The sequence below is a fragment of the Brassica napus genome, chromosome C3 (genome assembly GCF_020379485.1).
Source record: "Brassica napus cultivar Da-Ae chromosome C3, Da-Ae, whole genome shotgun sequence".
NCBI classification, from domain to species: Eukaryota; Viridiplantae; Streptophyta; class Magnoliopsida; order Brassicales; family Brassicaceae; genus Brassica; species Brassica napus.
The window spans coordinates 9,703,392-9,720,603 of record NC_063446.1 but is presented as its reverse complement, the minus strand read 5'-3'; the positions used below and the strand labels follow the sequence as shown (position 1 = coordinate 9,720,603).

The 17,212-nt window shown below is 37.8% G+C and overlaps 5 protein-coding genes across 6 annotated transcripts; 1 reads left to right on the top strand and 4 right to left on the bottom strand.

Annotated features, from left to right (window-relative positions):
* Nucleotides 1-584: 584 nt before the first annotated feature.
* LOC106388973 (cucumber peeling cupredoxin-like) lies at nucleotides 585-1,253 on the bottom strand. The gene has a single exon (XM_013829151.2). The coding sequence runs from the start codon at nucleotides 1,251-1,253 to the stop codon at nucleotides 585-587; it is 669 nt and encodes a 222-aa protein (XP_013684605.2).
* Nucleotides 1,254-2,967: 1,714 nt separating this feature from the next.
* LOC106387359 (oxysterol-binding protein-related protein 1B-like) lies at nucleotides 2,968-3,918 on the bottom strand. Its single transcript, XM_013827199.3, has one exon. The coding sequence runs from the start codon at nucleotides 3,319-3,321 to the stop codon at nucleotides 3,067-3,069; it is 255 nt and encodes an 84-aa protein (XP_013682653.2). The 5' UTR covers nucleotides 3,322-3,918; the 3' UTR covers nucleotides 2,968-3,066.
* A 793-nt stretch (nucleotides 3,919-4,711) lies between these two features.
* LOC106386862 (oxysterol-binding protein-related protein 1B-like) lies at nucleotides 4,712-5,161 on the bottom strand. The gene has a single exon (XM_013826676.3). The coding sequence runs from the start codon at nucleotides 5,107-5,109 to the stop codon at nucleotides 4,858-4,860; it is 252 nt and encodes an 83-aa protein (XP_013682130.2). The 5' UTR covers nucleotides 5,110-5,161; the 3' UTR covers nucleotides 4,712-4,857.
* Nucleotides 5,162-5,679: 518 nt separating this feature from the next.
* Nucleotides 5,680-11,937, bottom strand: LOC106387845 (serine/threonine-protein kinase EDR1-like). Of its 2 annotated transcripts, none has more exons than XM_013827774.3 (17): nucleotides 11,780-11,937; nucleotides 10,881-11,208; nucleotides 10,615-10,812; nucleotides 10,348-10,536; nucleotides 9,997-10,247; nucleotides 9,797-9,883; nucleotides 9,628-9,720; nucleotides 9,283-9,378; nucleotides 8,539-8,616; nucleotides 8,014-8,101; nucleotides 7,607-7,844; nucleotides 7,392-7,515; nucleotides 7,268-7,287; nucleotides 6,990-7,146; nucleotides 6,369-6,657; nucleotides 6,199-6,271; nucleotides 5,680-6,082 (listed from the first exon to the last, which is right to left on the bottom strand). In XM_013827774.3, exons 2-17 carry the CDS (start codon nucleotides 11,088-11,090, stop codon nucleotides 6,000-6,002), a joined length of 2,274 nt encoding a protein of 757 aa, XP_013683228.1. In that variant the 5' UTR covers nucleotides 11,091-11,208; nucleotides 11,780-11,937; the 3' UTR covers nucleotides 5,680-5,999. The 2 variants fall into 2 exon arrangements, with proteins under 2 accessions (XP_013683228.1, XP_013683227.1); XM_013827773.3 differs by having other exon boundaries at nucleotides 10,881-11,203; nucleotides 11,780-11,928.
* A 1,985-nt stretch (nucleotides 11,938-13,922) lies between these two features.
* Nucleotides 13,923-16,962, top strand: LOC106437759 (heat shock 70 kDa protein BIP2-like). Its single transcript, XM_048752416.1, has 6 exons — nucleotides 13,923-14,120; nucleotides 14,477-14,744; nucleotides 14,837-15,051; nucleotides 15,138-15,380; nucleotides 15,470-16,187; nucleotides 16,279-16,962. The coding sequence occupies exons 1-6, from the start codon at nucleotides 14,066-14,068 to the stop codon at nucleotides 16,787-16,789; spliced, it is 2,010 nt and encodes a 669-aa protein (XP_048608373.1). The 5' UTR covers nucleotides 13,923-14,065; the 3' UTR covers nucleotides 16,790-16,962.
* The last annotated feature ends 250 nt before the right edge of the window (nucleotides 16,963-17,212 follow it).

The window sequence follows — 17,212 nt, the reverse complement described above, 5'->3', positions numbered from 1 at the left end:
TTCGGTTTCAATTGAGTAAGTTTGGTTTTCATAGTACACAGGGGTAATATTGGGTTTGTATAGGTTGGGAAAAGTGAAAAGTGCGTTGGGAAAAAGAAAAAATGGGTGAATGGTAGAAACTGTCTTAAAGTGGTATTAGAAAGTATAAAACTAACCTTGAGCGTAATATTTCTTCTTCTTCTGTTAAATAACAAAAAAAAATTTCTTACGATAGTCTTTTTGGACCAGCGGATTTATGGTCATAAAGAGTTTTGTGGGTGAACTTGGGTAAATCTTACGACCCACACGTTTTATAGTAATGTCTTATTCTTTATACACAACGCGTTTAAGATATAACTATTCGTAAACAAAATCTGTGATAATTTAGAAGTTAAAAAAAAAAAGATTTGTGATTATATGGAGAAATATCCATGAAGGTAATAGAAAACCAAACACCATTAACATTAGAGTATAAGCAATAATAATGATGACAAAAAAAAATAATAAAAAAAAATTTACTAACAAATCTCAAAATAATTTTAACCAAAAAAAAATCTCAAAATAAAACCCTAAAATAACATAGTTTTAAGACAAAAAAAAAACTCTTAAAGAAAAACTAGGGTTTGTAGAAGAACGAATGAGAGCAAGCTTAACCCACTCCACACACAAGGGTCTGAGGCTGCATTGTGAGGAAGTGATGCAATTGTTGCAGCATCTACTGGAAGAACCACAAGAGGATCCTCCCAACGCGGTGAAGGCTTTGGTTTAGGATCAGGACTAGTAGGCATAGGTTTAGGATCAGGAAATGTAGGATTAGGTTTAGGATCAGGAATTGTAGGATTAGGTTCAGGGTTAGAATTAGAAGTAGAAGAGTTGTTTTGTTGAGTTGTGGCAGGATTCTGCAGAGAGGCAGGCGCCGTGACTAGGACCTCAAGCTTTTGACCACATTCACAGTGACCAGGCACACCGCATATGAAGTAATAGTGTCCGGTTCTGTTAAGCTTAACCGGTTCATACTCAGAGTGATATGTGGCCAGAGCTGAATTAGGGTTACACAACTCGTAATCTTTGAAGCTCACCTCCATCACGTTGTGGAGATCTTTGTTGTATTGAAAGATGAGGGAATCTCCAAGGTAGAAAGTCTTTGAAGAAGACCATGTCTTGTAATACTCAAGGCCCATCTTTGTCGTCCATCCGTTGGTGTCTCCAACCTCGTAAAAAGATGCAGAACGAGCTAATCCGATTAGTGACAATGTTACAATTAACAAAGTCATGATTGTGTTCTTCATGATTGATATTGTGATTCTTTATTTGCCGGGAGGTAGAAAACAATGAGAAAGAGATGGAACTACAAATAGATTTGTGTGTGTTTATATATAGTAGAACTTGATGGAGGCTTACCATACTTTATTCGTTTTAGGATTGCAATTTTAATATGTTTGATTAGTCCACGTCGGATATATGTTAGTGAAATTGTTTGTTTTTTCCTTTCTTGTTTTTATTTTCTATTTTTTTAGTTAAACTTTCTTTTTTCCTTCCTCATTCATTAGAGATTTTGATATAATTTGGTTTCCTAGTCGATGTATGAATTTCTTTAGAAACAACTTTCCAGATTTTATATTATATAATTAAAATTCTATTTTCGTATAAAATTATATATTCTTTGATCTTTTAGGACAGATGGTTTAAAATCTTTGTAATATTCATCTATTTAACCTTCATTACTTCTGTGAATTACTTCTTTAAACCGTCAATACATATGAAACTACAAAAACAGAAACTTTAAAAATACAAACAAAGTAAGTAAAAAAGGAAGAAGTTATTAATAACTTTGGAAAAAGCTTAAAAAGAAAAGAGAATTGAGATAATAACAATACTTTTTGTTTAGTCAATAAATATATACTCAGGTTTATCTTCTTATTTTAATTTATTTCTTTTTAAAATAATAATAGATGATGATGATGATCATCAGACATCAGATAATATCAAACAAAAATTATTATCATGCGTAATATCAAACCTATTCGTTAGCTAACATCCGTTCACGGTATGGCTACTGGTTTTACGGTTTGGGCACTCATGAAAGGCATATTGGTTTTGCATCAAACTCTTTAATCTTCATGGACTCTTTGGTTTTTACTCTCTTTGACTTTTGGTTTTTATTTTTATTTTTGCAGTTGAAAAATAAGCTACAGGTTCTCACAGTTGGCATTGGTGGTGTTGGTTTAGTCTCAGCTTATATTTCATGCAACACCAGAGATAACACTAATTAGGTTTGTCTTTCTCCTACAAAGGACATCAAAACCTCTCAAAATTAATAACTGTGAAGTCATCTGATCGCATTTATTTGTATCTGTGTTGGAACTTCTGTTAACAGTTTTGGTGCTGGCTTGATGGGTTCATTAGCTTACATGAGAATGTTTGGTAACACTGTAGATGCCATGGCAGATGGAGCCAGAGGAGTTATGAAGTACGTGTTACCTGTCTTTCTATTCTCATTCATTTCGGTTATCTATATTGAGAAGACTCACTCACATTTTTCTTTTCTTTCTTAGCTTGATTGATCTGATAGAGGTGCAGCTGGACAGCGACGGTTACTAGTCCTGGTTGTGTTGGTTATGATATTCATTAGGTGGAACACGTAAGCCTTTTCTCTCTTCCATTTTCATATCTTTTCATCACAACTAACTTGGTTTCATCAATAAGATTTACTTTCTGAATATGTTTGGCAGAATACTTGTTCCTCAGTATGAATTCATTGCACTTGGAGCTGATACCAATGTTGGTTGGGTTCTTTACTTACAAAGTTGCTACATTCTTTCAAGCTATAGAAGAAGACATCTCCATTTCTAAAAGCACCTACTTCAGTTTATATAACAAGTTTGTTTTGTTCTGTGTTAAGTCCAGCGGTTAGGTCAAAGTCAGTGTTGTAAGAAAATGTAACTAATAAACTCACATATAAACTCATTCATACACTGCAAACTACCAAGAGATAACTTAGAACACAGAAATCAAAATGCAGAAAAGAAAAGTACTTAGACAAAAGTGAAGCAACGCATAGAGAGTTTAACTGTAACTCTGAAACTTTCAGACCAAACCAGGTCCAATGTTGGTCTGAGCGTAATCTTCGTGAAGTCTTCCTTCGTAAACATAATCGAGCTTCTCACAAGTCATCTTAATCTCTTCAACATCTTTCTTGGAGCAAGTATCATCGGCAACAACAACGGTCGTCGTTTCGTTTTCTCTAGGTTTGTAGTTGGTGACAGCACGATGTCTCGAAACAACAATCTTTATGACCTTGTCGTCTCCGAAAGTAGTGCAAGAAATGACTTTGGCTTCCATTTTTTCTTTGAGTCTTTGTTTTAACTCTGCTTCTGACGCAGTCGGAAAACTTTAGGATTAGCAAACACTAAAACTAGAACGAATTCAAGTTCACAAGCGATGAATTTGAAGATAAAACTCTGGAAATCCACCAGATTCGATAAAAGCTCTCATTTAGAATAATAAGTTGTGTCTTACAAAAACTTAGAACCTCTCCTTATATAGAGAAGGATCTCAACTATAAAATAGGAAAAAACCAAAAGTGAAAACTAAAAAGAAAAACTCACAAAAATAGAAAATATCAAAAAGGAAAAACTAGTGAAAACTAAAAAGGAAAACTCACAAAAATAGAAAATATCAAAAAGGAAAAACCAGTAAATCCTTCCTACATCAGTCTCCTCCACCTCTGAAGAACTTGTCCCCAAATTCTCATCTACTTGATACTCATGAATGTCAGCTACGTTGAAGGTATTAGAAATGTTCATAGATTCTAGGAGAGCCACAACATAAACATTATCATTGATCTTCCGTAACACCTTGAATGGTCCATACTTGCGTTGTTGCAGCTTATTATACGTAACAACCGGGAACCTCTCTTTACGGAGGAATACCATCACATCGTCCCCTTCTTTGAAAATTTTAATCCTTCTAAGTATCAGCAGCAACCTTGTTCTTCTGCCCAATAGCCTCTAACTTAACTTTAACCGCTTCTTTAACAGTGAAAAATTTCTTCAGCCATAGCCTTAGCTGATGCACTGACCCCAGGAGCCTTAGGCAGTTTAACCAAATCAACTACATGCTTAGGGAGCAGACGTGTATACCAAAGAAAAAGGTGATTTCTCCGTCGCGGAATGCACATCACTGTTGTAAGCAAATTCCACTTGAGGCAAAGCCGAGTCCCACTGCTTTGGCTTATTACCACAAACACTTCTAATCATATTCCCTATAGTTCTGTTGGTTACCTCTGTCTGCCTATCAGTTTGTTGTGGGTGAGCTGTAGAACTCCTGTTTAGAACTGTCCCAAGCAGCTGGACAGCCACGGTTACTAGTCCCGGTTGTGTTGGTTATGATATTCAACAGATGGAATGCGTAAGCGCGATCTCTTGTGCATTATTATATCTTTTCACTACAACTAACTTGGTTCCATCAATCAGATTTACTTTTTGAATATGTTTGGCAGATTACTTGTCCCTGAGTATTGGATTCATGCACTTGAAGTTGAAACCAATGTTGGTTGGGTTCTTTACTTACAATATTGCTACATTCTTTCAAGCTATAGGAGAAGCCATCTCCGTTTCTACTCAAAAAACCGATGTCTAAAAGCACCAGTTTCAGTTTATATTAACAAGTTAGACTGTTGTGTGTTAAGAGGCCAGAGTGATTAGGTCAAAGTCAGTGTTGGAAGAAAATGTAACTAATAAACTCATATAAATTCATTCATACACTGCAAACCACCAAGAGATAACTTAGAACATAGAAAGCAAAAATGCAGAAAAGAAAAGTACTTAGACAAAAGTGAAGCAAAGCATAGAGAGTTTAACTGTAACTCTGAAACTTTCAGACCAAACCAGGTCCAATGTTGGTCTGAGCGTAATCTTCGTGAAGTCTTCCTTCGTAAACATAATCGAGCTTCTCACAAGTCTTCTTAATCTCTTCAACATCTTTCTTGGAGCAAGTATCATCGGCAACAACAACGGTCGTTTCGTTTTCTCCAGGTTTGTAGTTGGTGACTGCACGATGGCTCGAAACAACAATCTTTATGACCTTGTCTTCTCCAAAAGTAGTGCAAGAAATCACTTTGGCTTCCATTTTTGTTTTCTTTTGAATTTTTGTTTTACTCTGGTTCTGTGTAGAGCAAAGAGAAGAAGAGTGATGGATTACTTATATAGAGAAGAATCATGTAAATGTTTGTGGTGTAATCATGAAACGTACATGCTTGTAACTGAAAATGGACCCCAGATTTCATTTTTTGTATGGACAATAAAGTTGAATCTAAGAAACTTGCTTCATTTTGCATGACTCTCAGTAGTGTCCCCACTAGATAATAATATCACAAGAAATTAAACAACCCTAAATATATCCGAATTAATCAAGAACCAGGCATATAATGTTAAGGTAACGTGTCCTATAAGGTATGTAGTTATAGTTGCTCTATGTTTTGCTTGTTTGGGATATAACTCAGATTGAGGGATGATAGCTTATTTCTTTTCAAAAACTCCATTTAGATGGTAATTAATTTGTTTTAAGTTCTGACTTGTTATTGCTCTCTTATTATTATTCTGTTTATTATGAGGTGTTTGTCAGCCGCAGCATATGCATCACACTTAATAATTTCATCTTTGTTTTGAAGATAATGGATGGATGGATGAATGAAGTAAATACATATCAAAGAGCTCTTTATTTTTCCCAAATAAGAATAGCATTACATTTGCCCCAAAAAAAAAAAAGAATAGCATTACATATATCTATATTTTCTTGAAATAGACCAAAATGCTCTTTAATAACCAAAACACTGCCTGTGAGACCATGAATCACACAATAAACACTTCTTGGTATTGTCTACATTTGGTGCCTCTATCAAAACTGATCTGAAAATTTCTCTCATTAGAGCCTTGAAGCTCGCATGATCTTAAAAGTAAGCTGGGCTGCTTTTTGAGCTAAAAGTCCTTCGGCTCATATCCCACCACAGAGAAGTGGTGCTAACACAGTGTATACTCACAATCTAGCAAGCCTCTAAGTATCTCTTCACAATTTGGACGTTCTTGAGGCTCTGCCCAACAGTCTGCAGAAAAAAATATAGTGACATTTATTCAGACTGTAACAGTTGAATAGTATGAGAGAATAAACGAAAAAGATCAATCAGATGTTCAAGAAACTATGGAGTTTACAATATCGAACCTGCAATTAGTTTGCTCAGTGGACCATCAGGAATCTCAAGACGTGACCGTTCATGCGCAACAGCAAAAATAACCTAAGAAGTAAACTTTCAACAATCAATCCAGTTCACATACACTGAAAGAATGGTCATGTGTGAGAGCATAGAAGAATCAGGGCACAGCATATTGTACCTTCTCAGGTGGAACACCTTCCCATGGTTTACGTAAAGTAGAAAGCTCCCACATTATGACACCAAGACTAAAGATATCACATTTCTCCGTAAAAGGTTCCTGGCGAATGAGTTCTGGAGCCATCCACTCTGGTGTACCAGCAGATGAAGTGTCCTTCATGTTTTCATCAGTCATTATTCTCGAGAGCCCAAAATCACAGATCTTGACTGTCCAATGTTTGTCCACGAGACAGTTGGCACTTTTTAGATCACGGTGGACTACTTTCATCCGGTGAATGCACATCAGGCCCCTTAAGCATCCAAATCAAAAATACAAACCAGCATATGAATTACGCATATGTAGTTTGATATAGTATACTATCTAGGGAAATATGTATAAGATGTTCTTGTTTCTTATGTAGAGTGAAACAAATCAAGTATGTTCACTCCATTAAGATATAATAATTAAGACGGAACTAGTAACTAAAAAGAAATATGACATAATAAGTAGGTAATGGTGCACCCTAGTGTTCAGCTTTCTGCATGCCATTCTGCTAATCCACAGAGAATCACCAACCATGATCCACACTTTGAGCATCGAAGGCAGAGCAAATAGATTGGAGATTATAAGCAAGCTATGTACCTGCAGATGTCTCTTAGCATCCTGAGCCTTCTGTGCCAGCTAAGTTTCTTCTTTTGACCACTCATGTGGATCAAATAATACAAAGATCCCAGCTCCATGTATTCCGTAATCATGGATAAGCGCGGAGGTTTTGTGCAGGCACCCAGAAATAGAACAACTGCAAAAACATGGATCACAACTTGTCTGATAAAGGTGAACGAAGAAAATAATCTTAGACATGTCTCCCCAAATTATTTAATAAACATGAAACGAGAGATTGTGAGGAAAACAAAAATCACCATTTGGGTGGCGAACTCGGCTGAAGAGAGAACCACAGATGCCCGAGCAAACATGCAAAATAGTTAGTAGATGTATACAGGGATTGATACAACAATAACCAAGCAGCAATTGATAACAAGGTACCTGAGAATCGATATCTCATTGCAGAAATCTTCCATGTTTTCGACAGTAAGATCTTGCTCCAGAAACAATTTGATAGCAACATCTGTTCCGTTCCACACTCCACGAAAAACTTCACCAAAAAATCCTAGATGCAAAACATAAAACAATGCTCAAGTAATTGAAAATGAACTAAAAACTGCATTGTCCATATCAAAGATAAATTTAAAGCAGCTTACCAATCCCCACCCGAGTTCCAACAGTCAGCTCTGAGAAGTCAATGTCCCATTCTTGATAGGGTAACAAAGGCTGATTCTGCAATGTGGAAGACTCAACCACTTTATTCCACGTATCCTTCACGGCAAAATCTGAAGGCCCTCTTCGTCCGAATCCTTGACTCCTGTAAGCATGAGGGGATGATGGCAACGACATTGTCTTCTTCGAATTTAACACATCATCAAGATGGAGGCCAGACACCTGGAAAATGACAACCAAAGAAAGCACAAGAGTTTATAGAGGTACGAGCCACTAGATTCAACTTCTTAGTGCAATGACTTTCTCGAGAAAACTCAGAACGTATATACTGGTTAAACTATGGGAAGAGAACTGACACAACACAATAGTCACTCAAAGATCCCCAACTTACATTTTTATTGATACCTGAGCTGTTTTCATCCTCTCGGCCATGCAAGAGACGGTTTTGCTTTGATTTCTCATACATTTCTCGTACAGCGCTTCAAAAATTTGTAACAACAGAATCAATACACAAGAAAATGATAAAACCGCAGCTCACTCTTTCATGAGTTCTTTCTCATAATTCTCAGTACCAAATCACAAAGTTAGAAGAAGTGCCATGAAATGGTTTAAAAGCTTTTGTGACAGTGAGAGTGAAAATATAGTTTCAACATCACATTGGTACATCACTATCCTACAGACACCTAAGCATCTACGAGTTTGAAGATAACAGTTTTGCACTTTAGATGGCTCATTCCGTAATTACATGTGATATAATGACAGCTGTTAAGATAATCGAAGAGTTCCAAAATTACCTCATAACTTAGATTGACAGAACAAGTTCGAATAAAGAGACTTTAATATGCAAGCTGATAATTACACAAATGCTTGTAAAGGATGAAAGAAAAAAACAGTGCACACGGTTGAGAATACCAACCTTGCAATGTCATCCCCAATCTCTGGTGTCATCCTGAAACTTCGTCGTCTAGTTTTACGAATTTCTAATGTGGATGAACTGTTAGAAAGATAAACATATTTAAAATTTGTTTGCACAGCAATCAAATATACATATTGCTCTGGGCATCTCGTAATAGTAAGATCAGAATTCTGACAAACAATGCAAGAATAGTAAAGTATATTATCACTAAAATGGAGTGAAATTTACAAAGACAAAAATTAATACTCGAGTTAACATATAAGAGCAAATATGCAAAATCTAGCAAATATTAATCCTTGAGATCTATTTGAGCAATATCTGAATTATCCCTGAAGCAATATATGACGGTGTGGTTGAAGACCTTAAGCTTTTCATGGGTAGTTCCTTGGAAAGGCAACACTCTCTCTTAGGTACTAAATACATCTAAGTTATTACTTTCCTTTATCTTTCATTATTTATGAGAATAAGTTTAATGGTTTTGTTGGCTCTGCAAGAAATCCCAAATCTCTGAACATAAATTTCTAGAAAAGATAGAGTGTAGCCTTTCCAAGGAACCAATGAAAAGCTTAGGGTCTGCAACCACAGCCTCATACGTTGATTTTAACATATGTGAGCAAATTTGCAAAATCTAGCAAAGATTTGAATAAGGAACTAACTAATATTGGAAGTCCTGTCAAACATGCTGACTAGATGTATGGAAAAGGCTGACAGATTTTGGTATGCACTATTGTAAAATTGAGCTACCTTGAAGGAGATGCATCACCAGAGTAATCCCTAAACGAGTGCCTACCAGTACTCAACATAGATCGTCCACGTGATCGCATGGATGGGTGTTCTGGGCTGCAAATGTAACAGATTGCCGACTTTTATCAGTTAAGCATAAAGAAAGGCACACTTCAAATAACTCATACAGAATCGCCAAGCAAATTTTCTGAGATGCATCTTATCAAGAGATTTAAATATAAAAGCAGCAACAAGGAGAGAAACGGTAACTTTTACATTTTCCAACTCATTACTATATCAATGTAATGATCTGCGTATTTTATTTTCTGTTAACTATAATCTAAGCTAGAAAGAGCAGGGAAAAACCTCGAGCTAGCTGTTCTCTGTTCAGCAATCACTTTTCTGCGGCTACGTCTCCAGAACACAGTGGCAATATTTGGTTCACTATGTGAGGTGTTACTGAAGGAAAAAAACACATTTCTATCATAAATCTACCATTAAAGATACAACTTGTCAGAATATATGTCACAGGTACCTCAATTTTCTTTCAATAGCTGTAGCAGGTCTAAGCATCAAATTATGCAATGATGCATTTGGATATCCTTTTTCATCTTTTTCTGTACTGTAACATAGGAAACGGTTCATCACTCCCGGGAAGCATATAACAAGAGATGTGTCCAGAATGATCTGCCTATAAAATGGTTTAGCAAGAAAATCACGCAACGGAAAACTGACCTCTCAGGATCTCTTCTCTCGTATAAAGGACTATTTGGCTCCAAAGGCGAGTCACAAGAGTCGTTTTCGGCAGAATCACTCTCTCCCGAAGGTGTGATGTGTGACATGAAAATTGCCTTGGCTGATCGAGGCACCAGCTGACCAGGAAAACGGATTAGATCAACTAGTAGTTCAACGGAGTTCAGCACGACTATAACAGACATGTGTTTGTTAGAGTCCATGCAATCCACAGTCCCATCATTAGGCAGACCCTGCTCATATGAATCAAACGAGAAGGTTGATTTGTTAGAGCCAAATAGCACATAATTAGAGGAAACAAGAAAACTGAAACAGCAAGAAGTTGAGGCTCACCACCACCAGCCGACTCTCAAGTCCAACAGTGTCAGCTAAGACTTTGAACAAAATTGCCCGAGCTCGACAGCACCCACGCTTAATTTGGCCAAGCAACTGAGCACCATGGTTTTCAAACAAGAAGGCATTTTCCTCCAGAGCAAGCTTTGAAGGGCTTTCCAGTGTAGGACGCTTGTAAAAGTCAGACACCTGTTTAAAGAGAATGAATAAACGCCTGAGAACATGCAATGCAAACCTTTAACAAAGAGAGAAAAGTCATTTTCCTACCGTTCCAGCTATTTTCTTGATCACCGAAGCAGGATTTGAGCCGCTAACAAGTGTAGTGATCAACTGTTTTAGCATGGCGAGCTTCTTATCCTTCTGAAAATCGACAAGAATGACTTCAATTCTGACACCTTCCTCTCCCAAAGCATGTAGCTCATTCGGAGTAGGTAGTCTATTATATAGTTCCTTTACTCTCTTGTCCTGCACCAGAAAAAAAAAAATCACATTAGAAGCAGCATCTTCCTAAATAAGAAAAATAAACTGCTCACCGGAACAACCGAGTAGAAACCATTAGGAATGGGTTCACAAAGCATTCCAGTATCCCAAAGAAGCTGTGAAGCTCTTTGACCTGGAGAGACATCCTGCTCAACACTCCTAGGAGACTCCCTACTCAAACCATCACCTTGAGATTGAACAGAAAGTAACTTAACCCTTTCCGCAAGTTCTGAAGATAACGATTCATCTCGTCTCTCTTCCATCTTTCAGATAAGTCGTATCACTATTTTAACCATCTCTTTTACGCTATAAGAGGCTTTCTAAATCGATAACAACGTTCTGATTGGTGTAGAATCTGACCCATCTGCTCTTGTTTCTGCACTAGATAAGAACAATACATGTAACCTTGTAAGACATGTAAAATTAGCAGACAGCAAAATAACATGGGCTATAAGACAAAGGGTTTGTTTGCCCACCGGATTGGTATTAAAATGAGCAAACCAAGAAGACTATATTGTAAAGCAAGCAACTTTATAACATCAATACGTTATTACTCCACCATTGGCCCCACAATAATCAATATCATTAAAAAAAGATTCGAGAATCAAAACATAAGTAGCAAAAAACAAACAAACACAACGTTGGAAATAAAACTGAAGAATCAAAGCTAAATCATCTTAATTTGTAGCTCGTAATTACGAATGTCTGAAATCTAACAAGAGCACTAATGAAACCTCTCGTAATCTCCTAACCAATCAAATTGCAGATACCAAGAATAACGCATCCATCTATAGTAAACTTATTCCCGTATGAGTAACGGATTCAACAAAATCGAACACAAACCTAACTGAAATTGAAAGACCGATCAAAAATGCAATGGGATCGAGGAGAGAAATTGTAAAGAAACAAAACCAAAGAGAATGAGGAAAGGATAGAGGAGAATCGATTATACCGACGATGGCAATGAGGATACAGAGCATATCGGAGAGAGGGCTCGTCTGAGAGATGAATGAAGGAGAGAAGACGAAGAAGAGGCGAGATAGAGAGAGAGGGAGAGAGGTCAGGTCACGTGGGGAGGAGGGAGATAGTGAAGAAAGATGGAGGGAGAGGTCACGTGAGTTTTGGGAGAACGGATCGAAGATGGGACCCACTTTTAAAGAAATCCAGCTGGCGATGGGCTGTTGGGCCTCTACACTGTATCATACGATTCCAAGTCAATGGCCTGTGTGTCCCTATTGGACCCTACCTTTGTTTTTAATTTTATTCTTCGCAACTTCAACTTTCATTTATCAACTTTTATTGGATCTTAATAAGTTTTAAGCACAGAGACGATGATGCACGATCGAGTATCCGTCTAGGAACATTCACGAGTTAGGTACATTACCTAATCGTCCAACATTGTTTTTAAACCACCACGAGAACACATTATTCTACTGAAACTTCTTTTAAACCACAAAGTTAAAAAAGATCCGACCTAAAAGTTGAGACTTATACGAGACATCAATTCTGAACCAGGGACAGGGACCATCACATGATTTGAGTGAAATCCAAGAATCGACTATCTTCGCACTGAGGTGCTTGCTACCCGATGTCTTATTCACTGGATTCAAAGACGCGACTGAAAAGTGCAGGACGGAACCCTACTTTATTTACTCGTACGTTAATATACGAATGTATTACTCTGTCTATTTTGGTGAAAATGAAAAATTATTGTAGTTACGGAATGATTCATGAATATCAGGAACAAAATATTAAATGTTGAGAAGAAGTGGATTTAGCCTTTCAGAAAAATGCATAACATTCCTTTTTTTTTTGTCAGCTCATGACATTCTAAACACTATAAGTTTGAGATTTCTAAGATAAATGTAGAACATATGGTAGGTACTTGTGTATAACCAGAGTGAGAAACTGTCGGCAAATAAATGACGCACGTGAGAAATGGACTGCCTCTCTCGCTTTTTGAACACGTAAAAGGGGAGGGGGGATGACTGGCTTAAACCCGTTGTAAACATATAATCGTATGATAGGATTCCTATCTATCCTCACAACTCCTCACGAAACCACCCAAAAATATAAAAATCGTTTCATATATAATCCTCCAATCTTTTTTTTATCAATTCCAATTCGCCCTCTCTAATTAAAATTTTAAAATCAAGTTTAAATATTTAAAATGCGTTTGAGGAACAGTGATTGTCTAACTCACAAAAACTGATTGCTTTGATCCGATCCGGCCTGACCCTATTGACTTAAACAAAATCGAATTAGGGGAATTGTAAATAAGGGTTCTCGTGTTTCTCTTCTTCACAACACAAAGAGACACAAAGAACTAAAGAACGCAAAGAAAGAGACAGAGAAAAAAACGCTGATGTCATGTTACCACATTAACTATCTTTTTTTTGAAAAGCTTCATAAGTTTTGAAAATTTACAAGCATTTTCTGAATACTCATTAAATCTCTGTTTAGTTTTGAAAACACTTTATTTTTTTCAAAAAATAAAAAACTGTAGTATTCCTATTTTTATAATATAAACATGTTGCTAATAACGTCATCACCAGTTAATGGAACCAGGTAGGTTTATTTTTGTGCAAAAACAAATTATGGAGTAGTATAAGTTAGAAGTTGAATTATTATCTGATTCGAGTTTGGTCCCAAATCTGAGTTGAATTATTTCCTTTCTGGATTTCCACAATTCCACCTCTACTATATCAGGCTCATTTTTCCATTTCTTTGGTACAATCTCTTCCTATTTTGGCCTATTTATTGTCACAGCATTCAAATACTACCAGAAAATTAATGTGTGAAATTGATGATCAATGATATGTTTTGGTCCTTAATTAGTTCATGATGATCAGAACAACATAAACATGTAAATATTTCTCAAAATAGAATCGAATCAAGACTGGGCCTAAACAAAAAGGAAAGAAAGCCCATTCTCTCAAACGAAAAAAAGAAACATAATACTAGAAAGTAACCAACGGCCAAGATTACTCCAACACAAGACCCGATCTGATTGGCTAGCGCGACAGATCGCAGCAACCTCATTGGTCCACGTAGTTGTCGATGACATAAGTCTACGTTTCGTGGTCTTCCCAAAAAAAGCGCCTCCGGAGACTACCCCTATATAAAATGCTCCCAGCGAAGTAACTAAAATTAAAATTAAATAAAAAGAAGCGCAGAAGGAAAAAAAAGAGAGAGATCTAAAGAGAGCTCAAACACACAGACACACAAAGTACTCGCTATGGCTCGCTCGTTCGGAGCAAACGGCACCGTTGTGCTCGCGATCATCTTCTTCGGTGAGTGATCTCTCAGATCTCTACTTCTCGATCTGTTCTCTTAGATTTGAATATCATTTACAGTTTTGCGATCTGCGTTATCAGATCGATACTCCAATCACGATTTGCTCGATAATGATTCGTTTACTTGATAATGTTGTTTATGGTTTCGTTAATGTTTATTTGCGAGATTTGATGGATTACATTTTTGCGATCTTCAGATGTTAGATCGATACTCTAATGATCACGATCTAAAGATAATTTGTTCATAATGATTCGTTTGCTGTATAATGTGGTGTGAAAATTAGGTTACGGTTTGGGAGATTTGTGTGTTTTGATTATTGACTGATGGAATATATAAATACGTAATGTTTCAGGATGTTTATTTGCGTTTTCAACTGCTAAAGAAGAGGCAACCAAGTTGGGAACGGTGATAGGGATAGATCTTGGTACTACCTACTCTTGTGTTGGTGTTTACAAGAATGGTCATGTTGAGATCATTGCCAATGACCAAGGAAACCGTATCACTCCTTCGTGGGTTGGTTTCACTGACAATGAGAGGCTTATTGGTGAGGCTGCTAAGAATCAGGCGGCTGTTAATCCTGAGAGGACTGTTTTTGATGTCAAGAGATTGATCGGGCGAAAGTAAGTGCATTCTCTTTCTGGAAGTTTCTGTTTGTCTTGTTTTGCGTATTTGACTGTTTCTTTAATTCTTGCTTTGTTTTTTGTCATGGCAGATTCGCGGACAAAGAGGTTCAGAAGGATAGGAAGCTTGTTCCTTACCAGATTGTGGACAAGGATGGCAAGCCATACATTCAAGTCAAGATCAAGGATGGTGAGACTAAGGTTTTCTCTCCTGAGGAGGTCAGTGCCATGATCTTGACTAAGATGAAGGAGACTGCTGAAGCTTACCTTGGCAAGAAAATCAAGGACGCTGTTGTCACTGTTCCAGGTTAGCTTATTGTCAATTCCGCTTCATCATATGCTGTTTATATATACGGTTTTATTGATTCTTTATCTGGTATTGATTGTGTGCAGCTTACTTCAACGATGCCCAGAGGCAGGCTACAAAGGACGCTGGTGTTATTGCTGGTCTCAATGTTGCCAGAATCATCAACGAACCCACTGCTGCTGCTATTGCCTACGGTCTTGACAAGAAGGGTGGTGAGAAGAACATCCTTGTCTTTGACCTTGGTGGTGGTACCTTTGATGTCAGTGTTTTGACCATTGACAACGGAGTGTTCGAGGTTCTATCCACAAATGGTGACACTCACTTGGGAGGTAACTTATACTTGCATAACAAATTCATGTTCTGTATCATTACGATGATGTTGCTAACCCTCTTTTGTGTTTGTGATCTTCTTGCGCAGGTGAGGACTTTGACCACAGGATCATGGATTACTTTATCAAGTTGATCAAGAAGAAGCACCAAAAGGACATCAGCAAGGACAACAAGGCTCTTGGAAAGCTCCGCAGGGAATGTGAGAGGGCCAAGAGAGCTCTTAGTAGCCAGCACCAAGTCCGTGTTGAGATTGAGTCTCTCTTTGATGGTCTTGATTTCTCTGAGCCACTCACCAGAGCTCGTTTTGAGGAGCTTAACAACGACTTGTTCAGGAAGACCATGGGACCAGTGAAGAAGGCCATGGATGATGCTGGTCTACAGAAGAGTCAGATCGATGAGATTGTCCTTGTTGGTGGAAGTACCAGAATCCCAAAGGTTCAGCAGTTGTTGAAGGACTTCTTCGAAGGAAAAGAGCCCAACAAGGGTGTGAACCCCGACGAAGCTGTTGCTTACGGTGCGGCTGTCCAGGGTGGTATTCTTAGCGGAGAAGGTGGTGACGAGACCAAAGATATCCTTCTTCTTGACGTTGCACCACTCACTTTGGGTATTGAGACCGTGGGAGGAGTGATGACAAAACTTATCCCGAGAAACACAGTTATTCCAACCAAGAAGTCTCAGGTTTTCACGACATACCAAGACCAACAGACCACTGTCTCAATTCAGGTCTTTGAAGGTGAGCGAAGTCTCACCAAGGACTGCAGGCTGCTCGGGAACTTCGACCTTACCGGAATTCCACCAGCCCCAAGGTTTGTCTTCATCTTTGTTTGTTCATGATATGCAAATCTTGGACTAAGAATCATTAATATGAATAATCATAACACTCTTTTGTTTTGGCAGAGGAACACCTCAAATCGAGGTCACGTTTGAAGTGGACGCCAACGGTATCCTGAACGTGAAAGCAGAGGACAAGGCAAGTGGTAAATCAGAGAAGATCACAATCACAAACGAGAAGGGACGTCTGAGCCAAGAAGAGATTGACCGGATGGTGAAGGAGGCAGAGGAGTTTGCAGAGGAAGACAAGAAGGTGAAGGAGAGAATCGACGCCAGGAACAGCCTCGAGACATACGTGTACAACATGAAGAACCAAATAAACGACAAGGACAAGCTCGCGGACAAACTTGAGGGTGACGAGAAGGAGAAGATTGAAGCAGCGACCAAAGAAGCATTGGAGTGGCTTGACGAGAACCAAAACTCAGAGAAGGAAGAGTATGATGAGAAGTTGAAGGAAGTAGAGGCAGTGTGTAACCCAATCATCACGGCCGTTTATCAGAGGTCAGGTGGTGCACCAGGTGGTGCGGGTGGAGAAGGAGCGACCGAGGAGGAGGATGAGTCTCACGATGAACTCTAAATTGTCTAATGTTGTTTTTTTATTGTTAATTTGATTAGACAGACCTCTTGGTGAAGTTTTGAGGGATAAAGAAGAAGAGAACTCTTTTGTTTCCTTTTATATGTTTTATTTTTGGTTTTAGACCAAGTAGTATCCCTTAGTCCGTTTCATCTTATCCATTTTATCTTGATCCATTTCTTCAAGTCGTTGTACTTTAACTTTCAAATATCTTGGTAAACTGGTGTCTCTAACCAGTCGCAGTTTGTTTATCTCGGAGCTTGTAAAGCCGATATAAAAACAGTGCTCGATCGATAGAAAACAACCTCAAAATATAATAGTACTTAAAATATTTTGCATTACTGAGCTTCTATTCTTGACGATTTTGGGTTGCAGAATCGATGCTTCTCTGACAATTTATATTAATCATGGCTTAGATACTTGACA

What these genes read in the sequence shown, in the direction of transcription:
- LOC106388973 (XM_013829151.2), bottom strand. Translation starts at nt 1,253, where the DNA reads ATGACTTTGTTAATTGTAACATTGTCACTAATCGGATTAGCTCGTTCT.
- LOC106387359 (XM_013827199.3), bottom strand. Translation starts at nt 3,321, where the DNA reads ATGGAAGCCAAAGTCATTTCTTGCACTACTTTCGGAGACGACAAGGTC.
- LOC106386862 (XM_013826676.3), bottom strand. Translation starts at nt 5,109, where the DNA reads ATGGAAGCCAAAGTGATTTCTTGCACTACTTTTGGAGAAGACAAGGTC.
- LOC106387845 (XM_013827774.3), bottom strand. Translation starts at nt 11,090, where the DNA reads ATGGAAGAGAGACGAGATGAATCGTTATCTTCAGAACTTGCGGAAAGG. An exon ending in GCTCAGGTATCAATAAAAAT is followed by an intron (nt 7,845 to 8,013) that starts GTAAGTTGGGGA and finishes GTCATTTTCCAG; the next exon opens with GTGTCTGGCCTCCATCTTGA. An exon ending in TGGAACTCGGGTGGGGATTG is followed by an intron (nt 7,516 to 7,606) that starts GTAAGCTGCTTT and finishes TTTTGCATCTAG; the next exon opens with GATTTTTTGGTGAAGTTTTT.
- LOC106437759 (XM_048752416.1), top strand. Translation starts at nt 14,066, where the DNA reads ATGGCTCGCTCGTTCGGAGCAAACGGCACCGTTGTGCTCGCGATCATC. An exon ending in GCTCGCGATCATCTTCTTCG is followed by an intron (nt 14,121 to 14,476) that starts GTGAGTGATCTC and finishes GTAATGTTTCAG; the next exon opens with GATGTTTATTTGCGTTTTCA. An exon ending in TGGTGACACTCACTTGGGAG is followed by an intron (nt 15,381 to 15,469) that starts GTAACTTATACT and finishes CTTCTTGCGCAG; the next exon opens with GTGAGGACTTTGACCACAGG.